This window comes from Callorhinus ursinus, unplaced genomic scaffold (assembly GCF_003265705.2).
Source record: "Callorhinus ursinus isolate GAN/ISIS: 27379988/994484 unplaced genomic scaffold, GSC_fseal_2.0 scaffold34, whole genome shotgun sequence".
NCBI lineage: Eukaryota > Metazoa > Chordata > Mammalia > Carnivora > Otariidae > Callorhinus > Callorhinus ursinus.
The window spans coordinates 1,602,309-1,623,847 of NW_027397096.1; the positions used below are offsets into that span (position 1 = coordinate 1,602,309).

Genomic DNA, 21,539 nt, shown 5'->3' on the forward strand with positions numbered 1-21,539 from the left:
GGGCCTGGGGTCGACCCCCTCACCTTACTGGCGCCTGGCAGCAGATGCAGCTTGACGTAGGGGTCTGCCAGCCCGTTGTGGTCCATCGGCTTCAGGCCCTGAGTGGAGGCGAATGGCAGAAGGTGTGAAATGGGAGCTGGGGACACGGAGCAGCCAGGCACCTCGCTGGGCAGGCATCCCTTGTCCCCAGGCCTTCTGACCGGGTCCATTCATTTGCAGAGGCCCCCCCAAGCCCACACTCTCGGAACAGGGAGGATGGCTCAGTGCTGGTGTGCTCTGCCCTCCCCCCCAAATGTCCTGGCCCAGGGCAGGTGTCACGGCGTGACTTTGTCAGGCCAGCCTTTCTCTTTCTAGTCTCCCTTTCATGGAGGCCAGGTGACCCCTCCTCTGAATGAGCTCCTCACCATCCTGCTTTGCTGAGGCCCTTCCTTCTTCTGGATTCCCCTTCCCGACCCCCCCAAACCCGGGGACTTCCCTCACTGATCCTATGTCCCCGTGACCCTCTGTCCTCTCACCGACAGGGTGCCCTCTTTACCACGAGAACATGTTCTGTGTCCTGGAGACCAGGCCCAGTTTCTCTCCGGATTTGCCTCAGCTCCCTGCCAGCCCTGAATCCGAGGAGCCCAGACAAGCTGGCTGGCTAGGGAGGGTCCCTCCACAAGATGGCATCCCTCACTAACCTGGAACGATCATCAAGTGTGCACAGCTGGGGAAGTGAGGCAACCGTAAGCAGACGGGGGCTGAGCCGACCTCGGGACTGCTCTTATCTCTGAAAATCATACTCCTTTTCTCCTGCGGTGCCACACAGGCGTGCGGGCAGCAGCTGAGGCGCGTGGCATCCCAGATGGACTGCCAAGCTGGCCGCTCGTGCCCAGCCCCACCTCCAAGGAGAACGGAGGCTCCCACCCCACTACCTTGGCTTGGTTCGGAGAGCGGGGGCCTCGGGGGGCTGAGACAGGAGGTCGGGTCCTCCACTCTCCCCGCTGCTCTGCTGCTGGGGGGGAGCACGCAGGCTTCAGAGCCAGGCTGGCTGGGGCCCAGATCTCGGCTCCTGCACTATCAGCTGGGAAAGGGGAGGAGTTACTCTGCCCCCAGAGCCTCAGCTTGATCGTCTGGAAAAGCGGTTGCTGGTTCCCACTTCCCAGGGGCGGACCAGGGGTGGGGGCGGCAATGGTGGTGGCGCGCGGCCTGGCCGTAGGCCATTTGTGCCCCTTCCCCACGTGGCAGGCCCCTTGGAAGATGCCAGAGAGGTGGTGGAGGGCAAGTGTAAGGGTACCTGAGCTGTGCGGGAGCTGCTGGGGCTCCGTGGCAACCGTGTGCCCCCAACAGCGAGGACGCGCCCCACCCCCCCCCCCGCCACCCCCTCCACCCCCGCCCCGGACGCAAGTCCCTCATCTCGGCCTCACCAGCTGTCCCTGACGTGTGCAGGACTGGCCGGCCAGGCAGCGTTTTGCGGGTCCCTCTGTGCCTAAGTCCCCAGGTGTCTGTGTTTGTGTGGGTGGGGCTGGGTGCCTGCCACCAGGCAGTCCTCCAGGACGGCAGCTGGGACTGAGCACTCACTTAATGCTCACAGCCACCACATAGGTGGGGTGATTAACCGTTTTATAGAAGAGCACACTAAGCTGCCCTGCTTCCCCAGAGGGTAGGGGCCAAGTTAGGGTCCAGCCCCACAGCATCTGGCCTCCTCCCAGAGCCCCTCAAGGGGCTCCGCCTGTCAGCCCTGCTTCAGCCTCCTTAACCCCCCTTTTGTTCCTCACCCAAACCCTGAACAAGAGCCCCAGTTCCTCCCAGGCCTGCACCACCCCCTCCCCTGCAAAACCAGGTCTAAGCAGACAATGACCTGAGAATGGAGTCCTTCTATGGCTTGGGGTCCTCTCACCCCCCACCTCCAATGCTTTGAATGACACACCCCAAAGGACAACACACGTGTGTGTGTGCACACAGGCGCCCATGGAGACCCACGTGGGCACACGTGCATCCCCCCCCCCAACCCACTACAACCCCACAGTCCTTCTAGAGCCCGGGTAGGGAAGGCAGGGCACACAGCACAGGAGGCGCCCGGTGTCTGGGATGGGGAGGAGAATGGACGGCTTTGGCCAGAGTGGCCTGGGAGCAGGTGCCCATTCCCAGTTCCTAAGCCTGGACAACCTCTACAAAGCTGGGTGGAGGGAGAGGGAAAGGGATCTGCCTGGGCCCTGCAGCCTGCCCTCCACCTTGGCACAGCCGGGCAGTCACCGTTCTCAGCTCCTTCCCTAGGGGCAGGTCTGGAGCCCCGGCATCACAGCCTGGGCAGCTGAGAGGGCAGGGCCCGGACGGCACATGCGGGCCTCTCCGGTGCCCGATCAGGGCCCTGGGCCCGAAGCGGACACTGCTCCCCAGCGCCATGGCGGTCTGGGTGTGCTGGCCCAGGCTGGGTGGGGATAGCTGAGGAAGACCCAGGCAGCCGGCCCCTCGGAGTGGGCCATGTGAGCCATGGGTGGGCGTGCTGAGGGGCACAGAAGCGCACAGGTAGGACTGAGGGTGGGGTCTGGGCCCAGGCGACTCCACTGGAAGCTGCTTGCTCTGAGCCTGGCCCAGGCCCCTCCATGGCTCTACTGGGAGTCCTACTAGGCTACACTACCACCCTTACCTTGCGAGAGAACATCAACTTTGGCACCTTCTTCCCAGAGGGACGGATGCAGTGGGCGAAGGGGACAGCATGAAGAAGAGAGCTGATGCCTGCCAGCCCAAGGGGGGGGATGCTCACGGCTTCAGCCCAGAGACCAGAGAGCAAGGCTGGGGCCCTGAGCCCAAAGGAGACGAACCTCCTGCCTAGAGCCCACCTACTCCTCGAGGAGTCTGGGGTGTTGGGAACTTCAGGAGGCCAGAGGCAACCAATCCAACTCCCCCTTGGCCACCAGGACAGACCTGTCATCTTTTCCCTTCCCTTCCTCCCCACCACAGACCCTCCCCAGCTCTGCCCCCCTGCCCCCCTCCCCCATGCCTTCCTTCTCTCATTCTCTTCTTGCTTTTTTTGTTCCACTCCTTCCCTGAATGTCTGTCTGGGCAGGGCTTTTTAGGGCAGCGGAGATGATTTAGGCAAGAATTCCCTCCCTGCCCTGCACCCACGGCACAGATGCCACAGAGACTGGAAGGAAACAGTGGGGAGGACAGGCCTTCGGACCTCAGCCCCTCACCTCCACCCAAGGGCCCTGGACCCTGGGGACCATGGGGGCCGGCGGGGGCCTACCTTGGCCTTGCTGATGGTGCAGTGGAGGGCGTTGTTCTCCTGGTCGTAGAGCAGGCTGAAGTCCAGCGTGCCCAGGGCAGCTGCGGACAGAGGGCTCAGGTCATGCATCAGCTGCACAGGGGAGGCGCGTCACCCACCCCTGTGTGGTGGGACGAGGTGCCACAGCGCCACAGCGCCTGCCATCAGTGGAGCACCTACTGCATGCAATCCGTCCGCCCGGCCTCCCAGTCCCACCAACCCTGGGAAGTGAGCGATATCCCTCTCAGGTCCAGCTGAGGGAGGAGCGGAGGCTCGGTGAGGTCAGCCCCCATGCAGTGCTGTGGTGCTTGGCCTGTGGCTCGTTGTGCCCCCTGTACAGGACATTTAGCTAAAGGTTCCTGTCCTCCTTGTGCAACTGCCAGCTTGGCTCCATGCCTCAGTTTCCCTGACCTGTTAAATGTCACAAGGGTTGTGTGAGAAGGCAGAACAGACAGGGCCGTGAGAAGCTCTGGGCCCTGGCCAGGCTGACTGGCTGATCCACCCCCAGCAACGCTTAGGGCTTTGGCTCCCCAGTCTCTCTGGTCCCTTGGGGGGCCCGGGGACCGGCTGCGAGGAGCCCGCTGGGTCCTCACCCTGCTACCTGCCAGTCTCTGAAAGGGCGGGCGATTCCCTAGGGCAGGGCAGAGCGTGCAGCCGTAACTGACTGCAGCTGTAGTCCTCGGGGACAATCACACGCGGCAGCCGCAGCCGGCCATGTTCACGTGGCTCCTGGCGTGAAGGTGGGGGTTGCGGGGGGGGGCCTCAGGGGGCAAGTCTCCGGACAGCAAGATGCACATTGACAGGATATCTTTAGAAACCCAGATCCTGCACACAGACTGCTGGGCTGCTCGGCTGCCATCCATCCATTCATTCATTCATTCATTCAATCAATCATTCATTCTTCTTTACCAAGCCTTATTACAATAAGCCGGACTCTAGGGATGAAAATACCAATAAGGCGGGGTTCCTGCCCTAAGGAAAGCATAGCTTAATGGGAGAAACAAATGAAAAGAATCAGCCCTAGCAGAGCCTGGTAAGCCAGGAGCGATAGGGGTTCAAGGGGTTCTCCTTGCCCTGCTGTGAATGGGGGCCACCAGGGAAGGCTCCCCAGAGGAGGTGATGCTTCACCTGAGCCATGAAAGATTGAGCAGGAGTTGGCCAGCGCACAGTGGCGCTCGGCGGGGGGGGAGGGCATTCGGACCTCAGACCAGCAGGAGGTGGGGGGCTAGGCGACTAGGGGAGGCGGGGGGAGGGCGGGGCTCTGTTCTTCTGGCCAGTGGCACCCAACATGGTTCTAGATTCATGCCGAGCCCGGCCACGCTCATCTCTTTACATCTGGTCCATGGTTGCTTTTGCATGACAAGGCCAGAGCTGAGTAGATGCCATCTGCCCGCAGATCCCTGGGCTCCTGTGGGGGCCCCCCAGCATATGGCAGCCTTTGGCTTTGCGGAGAAATGGGCAAATTAAGGCCCATGTGTGTGGAGCTGCCCTTTACTCTGAGGTGCGGGCACTGAGTTGCACTTGTCTTGCTGTCTAGCTCCTGAGGCAGGGTAAGTAAGGCACCCGGCCCGGTCTCTGTGCTTGCCTGGGAGGGGCACATGTGGGGCACCAAGACCCGCCCTCTGCCACCTGACCCCGGGGTCAAGTCCTGGCTGCCCGCTTCCTTGCTGTGTGACTTTAGACAGCATCTCTAGTCTCTTTGGGCTCAGTTTCCTCATCTGCATCTTTGCTGTGTGACTTTGGTCACACAACAGTATCCACCGCACAGCACTGTGCTTCAACAGCCCCTGGGGTACAGAACAGCTCAGTACGTAATGACAGAAGGAGCAGATCCATTTAGGTGAATTTTCTAGATAACTGTACTTGCTCCTCCGAGACGCCTTCTGGAATGAACTCATTCCAAACTGGATCACTCCCCGCCCAGCCTTCGTGAAGAGAATATACAAACAGTCACTTACACTCTTCTGCATGACCTGAGTCATCGCTGTGACCACGACTACCGTTCTGGGCATCACGGTCGCGGCCCAGGCCCAGTGATCCCCAGCAGCCACTACTTGAGGCTTTCCTAGGTTTTCTCCATTTTTCTGCCTCCTCCTTTGCCATCAACTTGAAACTCCTCTTAGAATACTTGCCTCTGATAGCACAAACAGCCCTTGCTAGAATTGTGTCCAAACTTTGAGTCAATAGGCCCTGAGTGGGGCCTAGGGTGCTTTTCCTTTTTTTTTTTTTAAGATTTTATTTATTTATTCATGAGAGACAGAGAGAGAGAGAGAGAGAGAGGCAGAGGGAGAAGCAGGCTCCCAAGAAGGAGGGAGCCCAATGCGGGACTCGATCCCAGGACCCCGGGATCATGACCTGAGCCGAAGGCAGACACTTAACCATCTGAGCCACCCAGGCGCCCTAGGGTGCTTTTCCTAAGTAGAGTCTGTGTGCTTTGGTGCTAACTGTATCTGGCCCTTTGCTGCCTGTATCCGGGCTCCCAACTACACAGGTGGACAGGTTGGGGGCCCGGAACTGAGGTATGTATCACCATGCCTGTCACAACGAACACAGCCATGGGCCCAAGATTCTCCAGGTACATGCTTTTATAATAGTCTCCAAAGATGTTGGCTTGACGTGACAGTGGATCAGTCTGCTGTTCCGGTCAGGCCTACCCATGGCTTGTTCTCTCAAGACGTCAGCCTCCAGAGAGGAGGGACCATGCCTCAGCCACGCCAGTGACACCAACAAAGAGCAGATGTTCAGTCTGCACGGCCAGTCCATTCAAGCCAGTTTGCTCTCTGGCTGTTCACAGGAGCGGCGATTTGGTGATGCCCATGCATTAAAATGCACACTCCACAATCTCTGCCCATTTCCCGCTCCCAGAGAAGGGCAGCCAGCCAGACGGAAGGGCCACCTGCTCCCCACTGGGAAACTCTGGTCCTGGACCGGAGCCCCTTTCGCTGGCTCTGCAGACATCCCTGTTCAAGGAGGGCTGACACGGCTCAGTGAAACCGACACCCGTCATCCATTCCCAGGAAGGAACAGCGCACCCAGCGCCCCCTCCACGCGATGGATGATTTTTTTTTTTTGAACTCCAATGGAGGTTTTGTAAGAAATAATAGTTTATTAATAGAAGCGTGGTCACCATTTTTAGAGATCTGCTGGTGGTGGATCTTACAGTCCAAAGTCTTTATTTCCCATTGAGAAATGAGGCTCAGAGAGGGGAGGTGACCTGGTCAGGGTGGCCCAGCAGAAGTGGACACAGAATCCAGGCCTCTTCACTTCCATCCTGACAGTTCCTGTCTCAAAGCCTAGTGGCTTCCAACATTTTTTTTTTTTTTTTTTTTTGTCTGCTACTTTGTGGAGCTGAAATCTTAGGGGGATACCATGGAGAAACAGAGAGAGAAAAGTAGAGTGGCTCTCAGGGACGGGGAGGCTGGGCTGCCATCCTAGAGGGGCCTCTGAGTTGGAAACACGGCTGTGGGCTTGTGGTGCAGGTGAGGAGGGCCCTAAGGTCAAGTGAAGGGGCTCGTCTGCCTGAGCCACAGGGTCCTGCCCTCCGCCCACGGAAATCACATGTCCTGGATGAAGTTTACATCCTTGGAAAAATAATGAGGGTTGGTCACTAATGGCCCTTGGAGAGCTGTCACCTGCCTGTCGATAATTATAGAGCTTTAATGGGGCTAATTCAGAGAAAATCAGGCTCAAGCCCCAGTCGGTTCCTCTAAGGCCAAACATCCCTTTGCTCTGCTGATGGAGACTGACAACATCATTCTGACCTTGGTTTGCACCTGGACCTTCCGCACCCGTATACCCTTGGGAATAGGAAATCGGCCCTGGCTGTTCTCTTTTTTCTTTCTTTCTTTCTTTTCTTTCTTTTTTTTCCTCTCTCTCTCTCTCTCTCTCTCCCTTCCTTCCTTCCTACCTACCTTCCTTCCTTTCTCTCCCTCTTTCTTTTCTTTCTCCTTCTCTCTTTCTCTCTCTCTCTCTTTCTTTTTTTCGAAGAAAAATGTCAGCCTCTCAAAGAGTTTTTAAAAGCTGTGACAAGAACCACAGAAAAACGGTCAAGCCTGAGTTGAAAGCATTTCATAGTTGGGGAAACTGAGGCACTCAGCCAAGCATTGCAGGGGGTACAAAGAAGAATGAGTCATCTGTCCCTGCTTCCCAGGAGCTCAGAGGCAGAGAATAAGAACTTTAGGACCTTCAGAAGTCTATTCATTCTCCTTCTTTAAATTATTCAAAGGTTCACACTGCCTCCTGGACTCAGTTTAACCTCCTTGGTGTAGCATTCAAGGCCCTCTGTGATATGACCATCACACGGATCTTTTCCCCTTACTTCAGCCACTTGACTGTGGCACCTCTGCTGGGCTGTTACTCCCACCTCTACCTGTGTACATGGCAGTCCCCCTGCCAGGAGCACCTCTCTTTCCTCCTTCTACTCAGCCAGCTTGCTTCCTCCCTTCTCCCAGGCTCGGAGCAGAGCCTTCTCTGTGGGTAAACTCTGTGCAAACCAGCGCTTCCCATTTGGGTTCCTGCCTCCCTGTTGTCACTGCTGGGTTATTTGTGCCTCTCGGTTTCCATGAACTCCCTCATGTCAGAGACTGAGTCTCAGGCATTCTTGAGTCTCGCACAGTGCCTGATGAACAGCTGGTCTTGTAATGTTGAGTACCTAAAACTGTGGTCTGGGTGGAACATGACTGGGCTCCAAGGGGGGCTCACAGCCAGCCGGGAACCGGCTGGGAACCGCTCCCAGCTGAAGGCCTTGGGGACGGCACTTCCTCCACTCCATCCCTGCTCCGGGCCTCCATGGGCACCACTCCTGACCCGGTCCAGCGCGAATCATGCAGGGCAGTGTCAGCACGGGCATGTGATGCCAGGCTGGCCGATGGGCCAGAAGGATAGGTCTCCTGGGGACTCTGGGAGAGCTTGCCTTGCTTTTCAACTGAGATACGGGCAAGGAAACGTGTCCTTGTCAAATTGAGGATCTTACTGTTACATGTGACACCTGGACCTGAAGCAGCCACCCAGGACCAGGAAGGAGGTGAGCCTAAGGGGAGCAGAGCACAGCCAGGGGGAAAGGGGGACAGAGCCATCACCTCTGAGGATGCCGATGAGCCACTGCATACACCTACTTGGGTGTCACGGGATCTCAACTGTCCCCATAGTTTAAGACACTTTGCATTTTCTGTTACTTGCAACCCAAACATTCTAGTCCTTATAGCTTTGAAGAAGGGCCTGGGTTTCCACAGGTGGAGGCTGGGTGGGAGAGCAAGGGCAGGGGAGGGGCACCCGCGGGCGGTGGGGCCCGGGACCTGGCTGGGGGGCAGCGGGCAGCAGAGTCCAGCTTGGCCAGGCCACACCGTGGACCAGTGGGAGGGAGGACACTTCTAAACCCTACGCTCACTGCCTTTGCGCCCCATCATTGCCCCCTATTAGATCAGTTTGGAACATGTGAATTTTGTGCTTGGGTCTTGAGGTGACTTAATAAAGGATGAGCTTTAAAGAGAAGGGGGAAAAAAGGCTGAATAAATAAATAGCACTTCATTCTCAACCCTGGACAACAGAACAACTGCCCTAATTTCTCTTTGTTAGACTAGAGATAATCCAATAATTAGGGCAGCAAATAGCATAACCCTGGCTAAAGCCGTAATGAACCATCTGGCTTGAATCACTTAGGCTAATTCTCAGGATCTGGTTGTCAGAGTCGAGAAGGGGCCTGGGTCTGGGGTATGGGCTGGAGAGGGGTTCTGCGCCAGAACCCGGCTCCCACCACAGGAAGGAGCCGAGATTTCTGTGTTCCCTTGCCTGGGAAGTGTGCTCAGCCACTGATGGGAGCCAAGGCTGGGGCGGGCTGCTCCTTGAAGGGGACGAGGGGGCCCAAGCTGGCCCTGGCTCAGCCACACGCCCTCTTCCTTAGCTCTTTTCAGCAGACTGCGTGGTGATATGGGTGTGGCCAGCCCACCATTCAGGCTGGCAAAGGCTGTGCCCAGGATGGCCTTGCCCTGCAGGCCTCCAGTGAGTCTGTCCCCTGCTAGGACACATGAGGCCCCTGGATCCTGAGACCCAGTCCTGTTTCCTTTTCCCACTCTGCTGCTGGGACAGTGCTCGCTGAAGGAAGGACTGGAGTCGATGGGCTGGAGATGAGGCAGTGGGCCCGAGTTTGGGACTTTCCCTACCCTTTCTTCTGGAGGTGGCTTTGGGTTCAGGGCCTCCAAAGGGGTGACTTGGGTCCCAGTTAGGGCCTGCCCAGATGCACAGCAGGGGAAGGGGTGTGATTTGCCCAGGGTGCCAGGAGCTGGGGGGTAGGGAAGATCCAGGGCACAGCCCCGAGGGCAGAAACTGTCGACCCAATTTCCCCAAGCTGGTGGAGGGAGAGGACTGCTCCCCAGCCCCAGGCCGCGCAGTCCGGCCTCCGTACACCCGGCTGCGGCCAGAGTGCCGAGGTCCAGGCCCCCACAAAGTGCACAGGGGACAGTTTCCCCTCCTCAGAGGGCGGAGGACAGGCCTCCTCCAGCTCTCTCCTGCCGGGCCTCCCTAGGTAGGCCGATGAGAGATTGGCCACCTCCCCCAGTGGCACTGGTAGTCTCCACCTTCAGCTTCCAGAGACACATTTTATGCTTGGGGAAACTCCAGCCGCCCCCCCCCCCCACCCCCACCCCCACCCCCGGCCCTAGGCCCACGTGAACATCCAAACCAGGCGCGGCCACCCTCGCTGCGCTGCACGCGGGGGGGACCCGGCCGAGCGGCCCTTGGCTAAGCCGGCGAGACCCCTACCCGGAAAAGGTCCACCTCCGGGGCAGGGCTGGTGTGGCAGGTCTGACAGTGACGCGGCTGGGGCTACGGCGGGGCTGGGGCCCTAGCGAGCAGCGCTACCTCCCACCCCCACCCCCATCTCGCTCCAACCCCTTCCGAACCAGGCGGCGACCTCCTCCGCCTCGGTTTCCCCTCCAGTCCCGGGTCCTGCGCGGCAAGCACCTTCAGAGACCGGAAAGGCGAGGAACGCCCGCCGGCCGGGCCTCGGCCCCGGGGACCCCGGCGCTTGCCCACTCCCTGGGGCTCGGGGCTCAGCCCGGGGGCGGGGGGGGGGGCTTCCTGGCGGTGTTAAGCGGGAGTAACAGGTGGGCGAAGGTCGGCGGCCCGGGAGAGCGCCGCGGCGGGGTCCACGGACGCGGGGGGAGGAACCGCTAAGGTTTTTCCAAAGGACAAGCGGCCCCGCGGTGCTCTGGTGCTCGGCCCGGGCGCCAGCAGAGCCGCTGCGCTCTGCGGGCCGCCGGGCCCACTCGGGAGGCCGGCCCGGCCCCAGCCCCCGGCCCCTCCGCCTCCCGCCCCAGCCCGGCCCCTCGGCTGCTAGGCCGGCCCGCAGCGGGCTCCCGGGCGGGGAGGACCGCGCGGCCGGCAGCAACTGGTGTCTCTCCCGGGCGCAGCTCCGCCCTTCCCGGGAACAAAAGCCGCCGCCCGCACCGGAGCTCCCCGCGGGCGGGCCGAGAGGGGGCGCGGCGCGGGCTCGGAGAACCGAGCCCCGCAAATGGGACGCCCTCAGGGGGCGCCCCCAAACTTCCCACCGCAACAGCGCAGGTCTGCAGGGCGCGCGGAGGGCGCACGGAGCAGGCGAGGGGCCGCCACGGGCGGGGGGTGGATGCCGGCGAAAGGGGAGACCGCAGGGGACCGGGGGACCGGCGAGGTCGGGGGAGCGTGCCAGAGGCCGGGCCGGGGGAGGGGGCGGGAAGTCGGCGAGTTGGAAACTTACTGCAGTCGTCCGACTCGTAGCCGTCGGCGTCCGGCTCGTCCTCGGGCGGCTTGGCGGGCGGCCGCGCCGGGCTGGGGCCGGGGCCGGGACACGGGCTGGCGCCGTAGGCTCCGAAGAGCTGGTCGACATCCTCGTCGTCGGCGCGGGCGCCGTCGGAGGGGCTGCGGCGGCCGGCGCTGGCGGCGGCGGGGCGCGCGGGGGCGTCCGGGGGCGCAGCAGCGCGGGGCCCGGCGGCCGCGGGCAGGCCCCGCGGGAAGCGGGGGAAGTAGTCGGAGATTTGCTTGATGGGCCGGATGGGGCCGGGGCACACGTCGATGGCCATATGCTCCTGGATGCTGATGGTCGCCTTCTCCCCGCGCCGCCGGAGGGTCATGCAGGCAGCGCGGCCCCGCCCGGGCGCGGCCCGGCCCCGGCCCGGGGTGGGGATGGGGGTGGGGGTGGGGGGCGGGGAGGGGGTCGGCTCAGCAGGCCCGGCGGGGCGCGGCGAGGGCTGCGGGCATCGCCGGCGGCGCCCCCCGGACGGCCCTGATGCAGCTGCTGCCTGCTCGGCGGCGGCCGGCTAGTGAGTGCCGGGGAGGGGAGGGGGGGCCGGCAGGCGGGGGGCGGGCCCAGCCCGCGTCACTCGGCGGCAACCAAGCGGCGTGAGTGTGCGGGCTGCGCGGGCGGGCGCGGAGCGGAGCGAGCCGAGCGAGCGGCGCCGCACTCACTCGCGCTGGCACCGGCGCGCGCACACCCGCGGGCACCGCGCGCCTTCCCCTCGTGCACACTGGCAGGACCGCGGGGAAGCGGAGCAGGAAGCCGGTGCCCGCCCTTGTTGGGTTCTGCTCACTCTCACAGGACGCACGCGGGGGTGCCAGATCTCTCCAAGCACGTAGGAGCGTGTGCAGACGCTCGGCAGAAGCGTCCCCGGGCCCACACTTGCAGGACACACACAGACACTTACCCCTCCAGAGCTGGCAGAGGCTGCTGTGGTACAGTACGCCCCCGGTACACACCCGCCTGGCGGGACGCACAAACACACCCCTGGAAGTGATCGGACGCCGAGGGCAGCCGTCCTCCCACCCCACGTGCCCGGGACACGCGGCCACACTCCTAGGAGTGTGGGGACAGGTTGCTGCCACACCGCTAGGACACGTACATCCTCAGTGGTCCAAGGTCATTGTGGGCACAGTGTGTTCACACTTCCTTTCAGGTCACACACAGACACACGCTCTCTGTCAACCTAAGCCAGTCCCTCACACGATTAGGGAGTAGCTCCGGGACCCGGTCCCCCCTCTCTCCATGGGGACAGGGTGGGTGAGAACCTTGAGTGGTCAGGAGAGCAGAGAGCAGCCGGGGCCTGGGCAGAAGACACCTTACCAGGGCGTGATGGAGGAGGCAGAGGTGGGGAGGCCGGCAACGCCTGCCCACGTGCTCAGGCCTCCCAGGTGGTCAGATAACTAAACAAATCTGGACCGCCCAGACCCAGTGCTTTCCGGGAACGCAGCTCTGCTGGGAATGGCAGCTGCTTGTGCAGGTGTGTCTCCGGAAAGCCCTGGGCCGGGACAGAATCCTGTTTGCTCCCTGGAGTCCAGTGACATACCAGAAATGCTTATCTTCTTGGCTGGGTCCCTTGCATGAGCCTGAATGAGGGGCCCCAAGCCTGCGTCCCTCCCTCCACCATAACCCCTTGAAAAGGGTGGGGAGCAGAGAGAAAAGAGAAGAGACCCTTTCTTATCACTTCACCTGCTACATTTTGACAGATCCTTTGAGCTCCTTGAACCTCAGTTTTCTCCTCTGTGAAATGGGGCTAATTCCAACCTAACAGCATTATGGTGAGGCCCCTGCTAGCACAGAACACGACAGATCAGAGGTGCTCAAGAGCGTTGGCTTTCTCTTCTCCCTTCCCTTGGGAGACAAGTCTCACTGGTGAGAAATGATGGAGAACCATATGCTGTTTTGTGGTCCGTTCTGCCCTGGGTGGTGGCGGTCGCTCCGCTGTATCAAGAACGTTCACAGCGCTCATCGCATTGATTCCTTACATTATTCCTTACAGGATACACTGTTCTCATGTTCAGGTGAGGAAATTAAAGCTCAGGCACACTGACTTTCCCACAGTGACTGCCGGCTTGTAGCAGAGCTGGGATGAGAAACCCAGGTGTCCTGATGCCCCCCTCCTCTGCCTCTTCCTCCCCACCCCTACAGAGCTTGAGGGGTCAGAGCAGAGCTGGGAACGCAGGTAAAATGTTGTCTCCCAGAGCTCTTCCTGAGCTTTTGGGATGGAGACAGCGCAAATTAAGGAGGAAGAGGAGGGGAAGAGGGAGGGAGCCAATAGCCTCAGGGGTTACGGTGGGAATGAACCCACCTGGGGGCTCCCTAAGGACAATCTGGGATCCTGGTGGGAGAAAAATTCAGCCTTCCAGGAGTCAAAGGCCAAGGGAAGGACAAGAGAGCCTGGAAGCCTTAACACAGTGGGTTTCTCATTCCTGGGAATGCTTAAGGGGATTAGTCCTTAAATAGGCACAGAGTGACTTCTGTGCCAGAGGTGCTGCTTCACAAAGTGATTATGTAATGATACGGGTATTAAAATACAGACACTGAACCATCATTTCATAATTCCTTCACTTGAGGAGAAAGAGTGCTGTCGTCTTTTTACAGTTGGGGAAACAGGCTTCAGGAAGTCAAGTGACTGGGATTGAGAGTCCATATCCTGACCCCTAACCCTGTGCCCTTTTGACATCAAAGGTATACTTCTGGGGGCGCCTGGGTGGCTCAGTCGGTTAAGCAGCTGCCTGCGGCTCAGGTCATGATCCCGGGGTCCCGAGATCGAGCCCCGCATCCGGCTCCCTGCTCAGTGGGGAGTCTGCTTCTTTCTCTCCCTCTGTCCTTCCCCCTGCTTGTGCTCACCCTCTCTCTCTCTCTCTCTCTCTAATAAATAAATAAAATCTTAAAAAAAAGGTATACCTCTGTGCTCAGTGGGGGTGGGAATAGAAGGGTGCTGACCTCTCCCTCTGGCCTCTTGACCTGTGGGTTTGGCGCTTTGGAGGATCAACTCACAGCTTTTGGCTCTGCAGGTGCTGGCTCTCAGAGGGTCTGGAAGAAGTGAAGCGGGCCCAGCCTCCAAAGCACTGAGTCAGGGAACCCTGGGATGTCCCTTGGAGAAAGAGGTGGCATATGTGGGGCCAGCCTCCCGCAGGTGGCAAAATGGAGAGCCACTCTGAGGTCTGAGTTCATCCAGCTCTGAGCCCCACTGAGATGGGGTAGAGTCCCCTGGAGGGGTAGAATTGGTGTTATCTGGTCAGGTGTCCATTTTCTAGAAAGAGTATGGGCTGAGAGTCAGGCAAATTTGGATTCAAAACCAGTGTCTCCCAGCTCCTAGGTGTGTCTGACTTTGGGCAAGTTGCTTCACTGATGAGGATGGATATAAAGTGCCTGGCATGCAACAGGCACTCAGTCAGTTATAATTCTCTTGCCCCTACCTTTTTGGAGCAAACCATCTCCAGATGCCCTGTGCCTGCCTCAGTTTCTTCTCTACCAGTGAAGTGCAGTGGGCCACCCTCTTCTTGTCTGTTGCAAAGACTGGGTGAGGATGCTGGGAGAAGTGAATGCACTTGCCAAGGCTGGGGTGCTGGCTGGCATGAATGAGGATCTTTAAGCTGCTGGACATGTCCAGACCCCATCAGTCACACAGCCTTCCATGTTGGCAGCTGGATCGGCCCTTAACAAAGTTAAGTGGGACAGTCTGCCCTTGGTCACAGCCCTCAGGAACCCTGGGCCCACGCTTCCCCCTACCACCACCACCACCTGCTTCTCCTAACAGGCTTCTAGCAACCCCGTCCAATGAGGTAGAAGTGGGTTCCTCGAAGGATGGCCCAGGGGTCTGTACCAGTAGGACACTTGTTAATAACACAGATTCCAGGTCCCTACCTCACACCCACTGACTCAGATATGTGTGAAGACTCAGGATGCCTCTTAACAAGCACCCCTGAATTATTTTTATGCACAATTATTTTTATGAGGATCGCTCACTTAGAAGGTGCTGAGGTTTAATACACTGATTCTCAACCCGTTTTGCTGCCTCCACACTGTTCAATGTGAAACGCCCAGGTGGGGGTGGGTGTTGGAATTTCTAGAGTGCTTTGGCAAAGTCCCACACACACCACTTTGGACATTGTGACTTCTTTCCTGGCTGAGAATGAGCAGTTAAAGCCTTTCCTTCCAGGAGGTGACAGGCATCTTAGAGGAAATGATCCTGCACTTCGCTAAATGTCCTTGGTTGGCATCTCTGTCTGGCTGGGGTCCACGGGCCTGGGGAGGAAGGGCCCTCCCTGGCCCTGGCCTGACATGTACCCCCAATTTCCACTCTTCCTGGATTGCTGGAGGAGCTCTTGGCATGTTGTGCTGAACGAACCTTCTCTATATTCATAGGAACCTTTTCCCAAAGGAGGGGCTGATGGAGGAATTCTCAGCACCGTGGCTGGTTGACGGAGATGCCTTCCAGGGGCTCTTGAGAATCCATACTTTCCCAAGTATTTATTGAGCCCCTCCCCTGTGACAGGCCCTGTGTTACGTTCTGCAGGGGGCCTGGTGATGAAGTCCCGTTTTTCTTTAGATTCTAGGGATAGAGGGCAGACGGATGCCTCCTCCTTGCCCCGCACGGCGGCCTCAGTGCAGGAGTGGTGGAGTGCCAAGTAAGCGAGGCCCTGTGTCTGCAGGGTAGCCCTGTGGCTGCCTGGGGCACACTGGATGCGGTCATTTATCATGCACATTCTCATAAACACCTTACACACATTTACTAGCATTAGGCCTACTAGTGGGGAAAAGGTAACACTTACCAGATGATGTTTTGCAGATGTCAGATGTTCCTGGAGCTGCCAGGAAGGGCTAAGTGGCTTAGAGATGCTCGTCACCTCCCACTTCCGGGACACCTGCCTGGTGCTGTGTGGACCATTGATGTGTGAGCCTCTCACCTGTCCCCCTCCATTACCATGTGAGGAAACAGGCTTGCAGAGATGGGGGACTGGCCCAAGGTCACACGAGGCAGAGCTGGGACTCACACCCAGCAGTTGGGTGGAAGGGTCACGGCTCGGTTTCCCTCCCTACAGGGTGGGGTCTGCGCTGCCAGACGGGAAGGAGACCCAGGTGAGAGGCTCACATGCCAGGAGGGGCTGAGCCTCGGATCAGGCTGCCTCTGGCGGGAGACTGGATGCCAGCAAAGGATAAGGCTGAATCCTTAGGGGCAGCTCCAGAAATGACCTGCTGGAGGACAGGGGTGTAGCCTGAGGCTTGGGAGATGAGGCAGGGCCCCCACCACCCTGGAGCCGCCAGGGCCCAGGGTCTTGTCTGAGTGTCTGTAGGACCGGGGTGGCCATGTCAGCATTAGGGGAGGTTAGAATGGGCAGGAGCTCTAACTGGTAATTTTGAAACCCAGGTCAACAGCCGCAAATAGTCCCTCAAACAGCTTTATATTAATGATGTAGTTCAGGGCGCCTGGGTGGCTCAGTCATTAAGCATCTGCCTTTGGCTCAGGTCATGATCCCAGGGTCCTGGGATGGAGCCCCGCACTGGGCTCCCTCCTTCTGGGGAAGCCTGCTTCTTCCTCTCCCACTCCCCCTGCTTGTGTGTCTTCTCTTGCTGTGTCTCTCTTTGTCAAATAAATAAATAAAATCTTAAAAAAAAAAGAAAGAAGTTCATTTAAAATAAATGATGCAATTCAGAAAGCATTCACAGTGCAAATGGTGGATTCCAATTTTAATTCATTCTACTTTTTAAAGTTCAGGTAACTCGTTCTGCTTTTTAAAGTTTATGAAATAGGGCGCCCGGGTGACTCAGTCATTAAGCGTCTGCCTTCGGCTCGGGTCATGATCCCAGGGTCCTGGGATCGAGCCCCGCATCGGGCTCCCTGTTCCGCAGGAAGCCTGCTTCTCCCTCTCCCACTCCCCCTGCTTGTGTTCCCGCTCTCACTGTGTCTCTCTCTGTCAAATAAATAAAATCTTAAGAAAAATAAAATAAAATTTATGAAATATTTCAGTCATACAAAAAAGGCCCAGAGGATAATCTAAAGACTGCTTAAACCCACCAGCCAGCTTAGAAATAAAACATTACAGGCTCCTCAAAAAGCTAAACATCCAATTACCATAATTAAGAGAAAATACAGATGGATTTGAAATGCCCCGATATTCCTCCTCTGTTCCATCGCTCTCCCCAGAGGACGTCACTAGCTCGAATTTGATAATCATCACAACACGTGTCCATTTTTACGTTTACTAAAAACATATGCATCTGTAAACAATGCGTGGTATTGTTTTGCATGTTTTAAAATTTTCATATAAGTGATATCTGGTACATATCCTTATTCAACTGATTTTTTTCACTTACTATGGTTTGTGAGGTTTATTCCTTAGGACGCATGTAGCTACAGTTTATATGTTTTCATCACAGTGTAATATTCCCCTGTGTGAACATAGCACAACTTTTTTTTTTTAAGAGTTTTTTATTTATTGGGGCGCCTGGGTGGCTCAGTTGGTTAAGTGACTGCCTTCGGCTCAGGTCATGATCCTGGAGTCCTGGGATCGAGTCCCGCATCGGGCTCCCTGCTCAGCGGGGAGTCTGCTTCTCCCTCTGACCCTCTTCCCTCTCGTGCTCTCTCTCATTCTCTCTCTCTCTGATAAATAAATTAAAAAAAAATTTTTTTAAAGATTACTTATTTATTTATTTGACAGAGAGAGACACAGCGAGAGCAGGAACACAAGCAGGGGAAGTGGGAGAGGGAGAAGCAGGCTTCCTGCGGAGCAGGGAGCCCGATGCGGGGCTCGATCCCAGGACCCTGAGATCATGACCCGAGCCGAAGGCAGTCACCTAACCGACTGAGCCACCCGGGTGCCCCCATAGCACAACTTCTTTCTCCTTTTTCCTACTGTTGGACATTCAGGCTGAATCCCATGCTTTGCTATTGCTATAAACCTGCTGTCATGGATATTCTTGTCTCCTGGCCCACATGTGATAGTACCTTTACAGTTCCCCGGAGAAGGAATTGCTGGGCAGAAAGACATAGGTAACTTTAGCTTGACGGGGTAGCACCCCAGTGCTCCAAAGCGGTTATGACCATTTCCATTCTCTCCAGCCGTGTGTGAGAGTTCTTCTTTCTCCACATCCGCATCACATGTGGTGTTTCCAGACTTCACTTTTTGTTAGTCTGATTGCTGAGAAAGGACATCTTGTTGTACTGAATTCGTTCCCCTTGCTTACTCACTGCTCTTAAACCTTTGCTGCGAAGGGTGGGCATGTGCTGCCAATAGATAAATGTAGAAAATTGAAAATTGAAGAGTTTCTATCAGTAAGGGGGTAGGTCAAATACAGAAGGAGTCACCTGTGTGGTGGAATAATGTGCAGCCATCTGGAAGCACAAGGCAGCTTGTGCGCCCTGATATGGAAAATCTATTGATATTCTGAGGCACTAAAAACCTTTTCGCCTCAGAAGTATGGTAAAATAAAAAAAGAGGCATAAAGAGTATATGAATAAGAGGATACATACGTACATGTATATTTTCATATGTGCGTAAGATACCTCTGGGCTTGAACCCACCACCCTGAGATCAAGATCTGAGCTGAGATCAAGAATCGGACACTTGGGGCGCCTGGGTGGCTCAGTTGGTTAAGCGACTGCCTTCGGCTCAGGTCATGATCCTGGAGTCCCGGGATCGAGTCCCACATCGGGCTCCCCGCTCAGCAGGGAGTCTGCTTCTCCCTCTGACCCTCCCCCCTCTCATTCCCTCTCTATCTCATTCTCTCTCTCAAATAAATAAATAAAAATCTTAAAAAAAAAAAAAGAATGAGACACTTACCGACTGAGCCACCCAGCTGCCCCAAGAGCAGGTCTTAAAAGTTCTCGTCATGAGAAAAAAAAATGGTAACTATGTGTGGTGATGGATGTTAACTCGACTTACTATGTTGATCAGCTCACAATATATGCAAATATTGAATCATGATGTTGTACACCTATACAAATATATGTCAATTGTACCTCAATTAAAAAATTATAATTATTTAAAACTGTCTGTATTTCCAGTCCTGAAGGCAAATCCTAATCCCGGCTCCATGGCTGGGATGGGGGAGCCAGGAGCCAGTCCCTGGACCCACTGAGACAGGACTCTTCATGGGAGGGCGCTCTGACTTCCCGGCTCCTCCCCTGGGCAGAGGTGGCAGCTCCTGAGGACTCACCTTGGCTGAGCACTGCCTAACTCTCCAGCAGGACTCCCGTCCCCAACGACCTGGGGGCCCGAGTGCCCATGCATCTCTGAGCTTCCCTAGCTGCATGCTTCCTCCCACTGCTGGCTTCCCTCTCATCCCCATCCCTATGTCTCAGAGATTCTTGCTGCTCTGTGAACAAGACTTCTGATGATGTGGGCCTCCCCCACCATTTCACCACCTTCCTCCATCCCTTGGCAGTGGAGCCCCCCCAAATCCCTCTGAGGCTCCTACCACCATGCTGCATCCCAGCCTCTGTCGACACATACACGATCCTCCCCATGTCCTACCCGTGGACCCAGTCCTGGACCCCTCAACTGCCAACCACCTTCCCGGTAGCATCATTTTGGCCCCCATCCCCCATGGCCTCACCCTGGGCCCTGCCATGCCCTGTGGTCATGCTAGTTCCTAAACCACATCTGCAGCCCGGACAGGGTGCGGGAATCAGACACCAGATGTGGGGGTGCCTAGCTCCCAGGGCAGAGTAGCTTCCTTCATGGTCCCCTGCAGCTACTGACCACTCTGTCGCCCGAGAGGCTGTGCATCTCCACCTGGCCCAGCCTTCTGGGGGTCGCAGGGTCTGAAGGGTCTGAAGGACAGCCAATTGAAAACGATTGGCCCCCTATGAAAGCCCAGAGCAGAGCCAAGCAGGCCCCTAAACTGGCAGTCCCGAAGCTCTGTCACTTAAGAGCCAGCCTCTCAACTGTGACCTACATTATTTACTTTATATTTTTCTTTAAAAATCCACTTGCTTTAAAACTGCTTTAAATCTTTGGCTTAGCTTTGTCCTCACAATAGAATCTGTGACAGAAATCGGTGTGCTGGTTATATTTCTCTACTGCACATTGACAGAAACATATAATTATTACAATAAAATGGTTTTCATTAAGTCCACGAGGTTGAGTCCATTGCCCAATGTCTCACAACTAGAGAGAGCCAGAACCAACATTTGAGCCCAGGCAGTTTGGTTCCAGAATCCGTGCCCTTGACCGTCACCAGCCCCGATGTGTTCAGCCCTGTCACCCCGGCTGTGAAAGTGACAGTATTCCCCCTACTCCCGTCGACGATCCAAGTTGGCCACACATATTTAAGCTGAAGGTAACTGAGCACAGCTCTTTGCAAGTGTGTGAGGGGATGTTGAGGCTGGATGAGGTTTGCTTAACGTCCTCCATAGTATTTGCCAGCTCTGGGTCCATCCTCCCCGTTCATGGGACACCTGCCCTGGGGCCCACACTCCTGTAGGGCAGGCTTGAGGGCTCACCCCCAGCCCTCCTAAGAGAGCCCAGCGTCTGGGTGGGGAAGTGGGGTTAGCAGTGGCAGCTCTGCGCCCCCTGCCCTAGTTTCTGGGTCTCTGAAACCCAAGGCTGAGAAAGAGCCCAGCAAAGGCAGTGGAGGAGGGGGGAAGGGTTCTTGCAGGGGCCACAGTCAGTCTGCTCTAAAGGGGGGTGGAAGAGTGTGGCTGTTCGCAGAACTGTTTGTGGTTGAGCTAGCTGGAGCTTCGGGGGTGCAGGGGGTCCATGGGGTGGGGGGGTGGAGGCCTGTTGCCCTGCTGAGTGTTACACTGCCCCTGGATGCTGCCGACCCACCGGTTCTGCCTGCTTTCTGGGCGAGTGTGCAGAACACTTGGTGGCATCTGTATTTAGAGTCAGAGTCGGGGACAGTGAAGGGTTCTTCCAGCTCCTTTGGAGCCTGTCCCACTGCACAGGCTGGGGCCCAATCACACCCACTGGTGGGGCCGCCACGCCTCTGCCTGCTGCCTTCACCCCTCCCTGACCCGCCAGCTCGTTCCTGTGCTGCCCTCCATGCCCTACTCAGGTGTTCTTCCCACAGTACCCCCCCTTGTGGCCATGTCTGTGACACATGATGGGGCTTGTCACAGAACTTGTGATTTTAGTTGAAGAGTCTGTCTCCCCAGGGTGTCAAATTTCTTGAGGACCTGGACGAGACTGCTCGATCTTTGTGGCCCTCGAGGTGTGGGGTCTTACTTGAGGTGACTTTGAGCCCCCTGGGAGGTTCTCAGGACTCACCCCAAGGGAGCCCAGGCTGTAGGCCCAGAGTGGGGCCTGGGAATCACAAGCCTGGCCCATCTTTACTAACATGGAAAGCGAGGTCCTGAGAGGTGACTCAACCTGTCCAAGGTCATCCAGTAACTTTGTGTCGGGGACAGGGCTTGAGGCTCTCTACCTCCCCTGTCTGCACGCCCCTGAACATACGCATGGGCTTGCCTCAGAGCATTTGTACTGGCCAGCTCTTTTTCTTTCTTTCTTTTTCTTCCTTCCTTCCTTCCTTCCTTCCTTCCTTCCTTCCTTCCTTCCTTCCTTCCTTCCTTCCTTCCTT

General features: G+C 57.2%; 1 protein-coding gene across 1 annotated transcript in view; it reads right to left on the reverse strand.

Annotated features, from left to right (window-relative positions):
* The window catches only part of DOC2B (double C2 domain beta), a 33,489-nt gene extending 21,944 nt beyond the window's left edge, over positions 1–11,545 (reverse strand). The window contains exons 1-3 of the mRNA XM_025851549.2: positions 10,977–11,545; positions 3,230–3,309; positions 24–98 (exon numbers count right to left, since the gene is read on the reverse strand). Of these exons, the coding sequence (XP_025707334.1) occupies positions 24–98; positions 3,230–3,309; positions 10,977–11,349 (528 nt within the window). The 5' untranslated portion in view covers positions 11,350–11,545. The remainder of the gene's footprint in view (positions 1–23; positions 99–3,229; positions 3,310–10,976) is intronic.
* Positions 11,546–21,539: the final 9,994 nt, after the last annotated feature.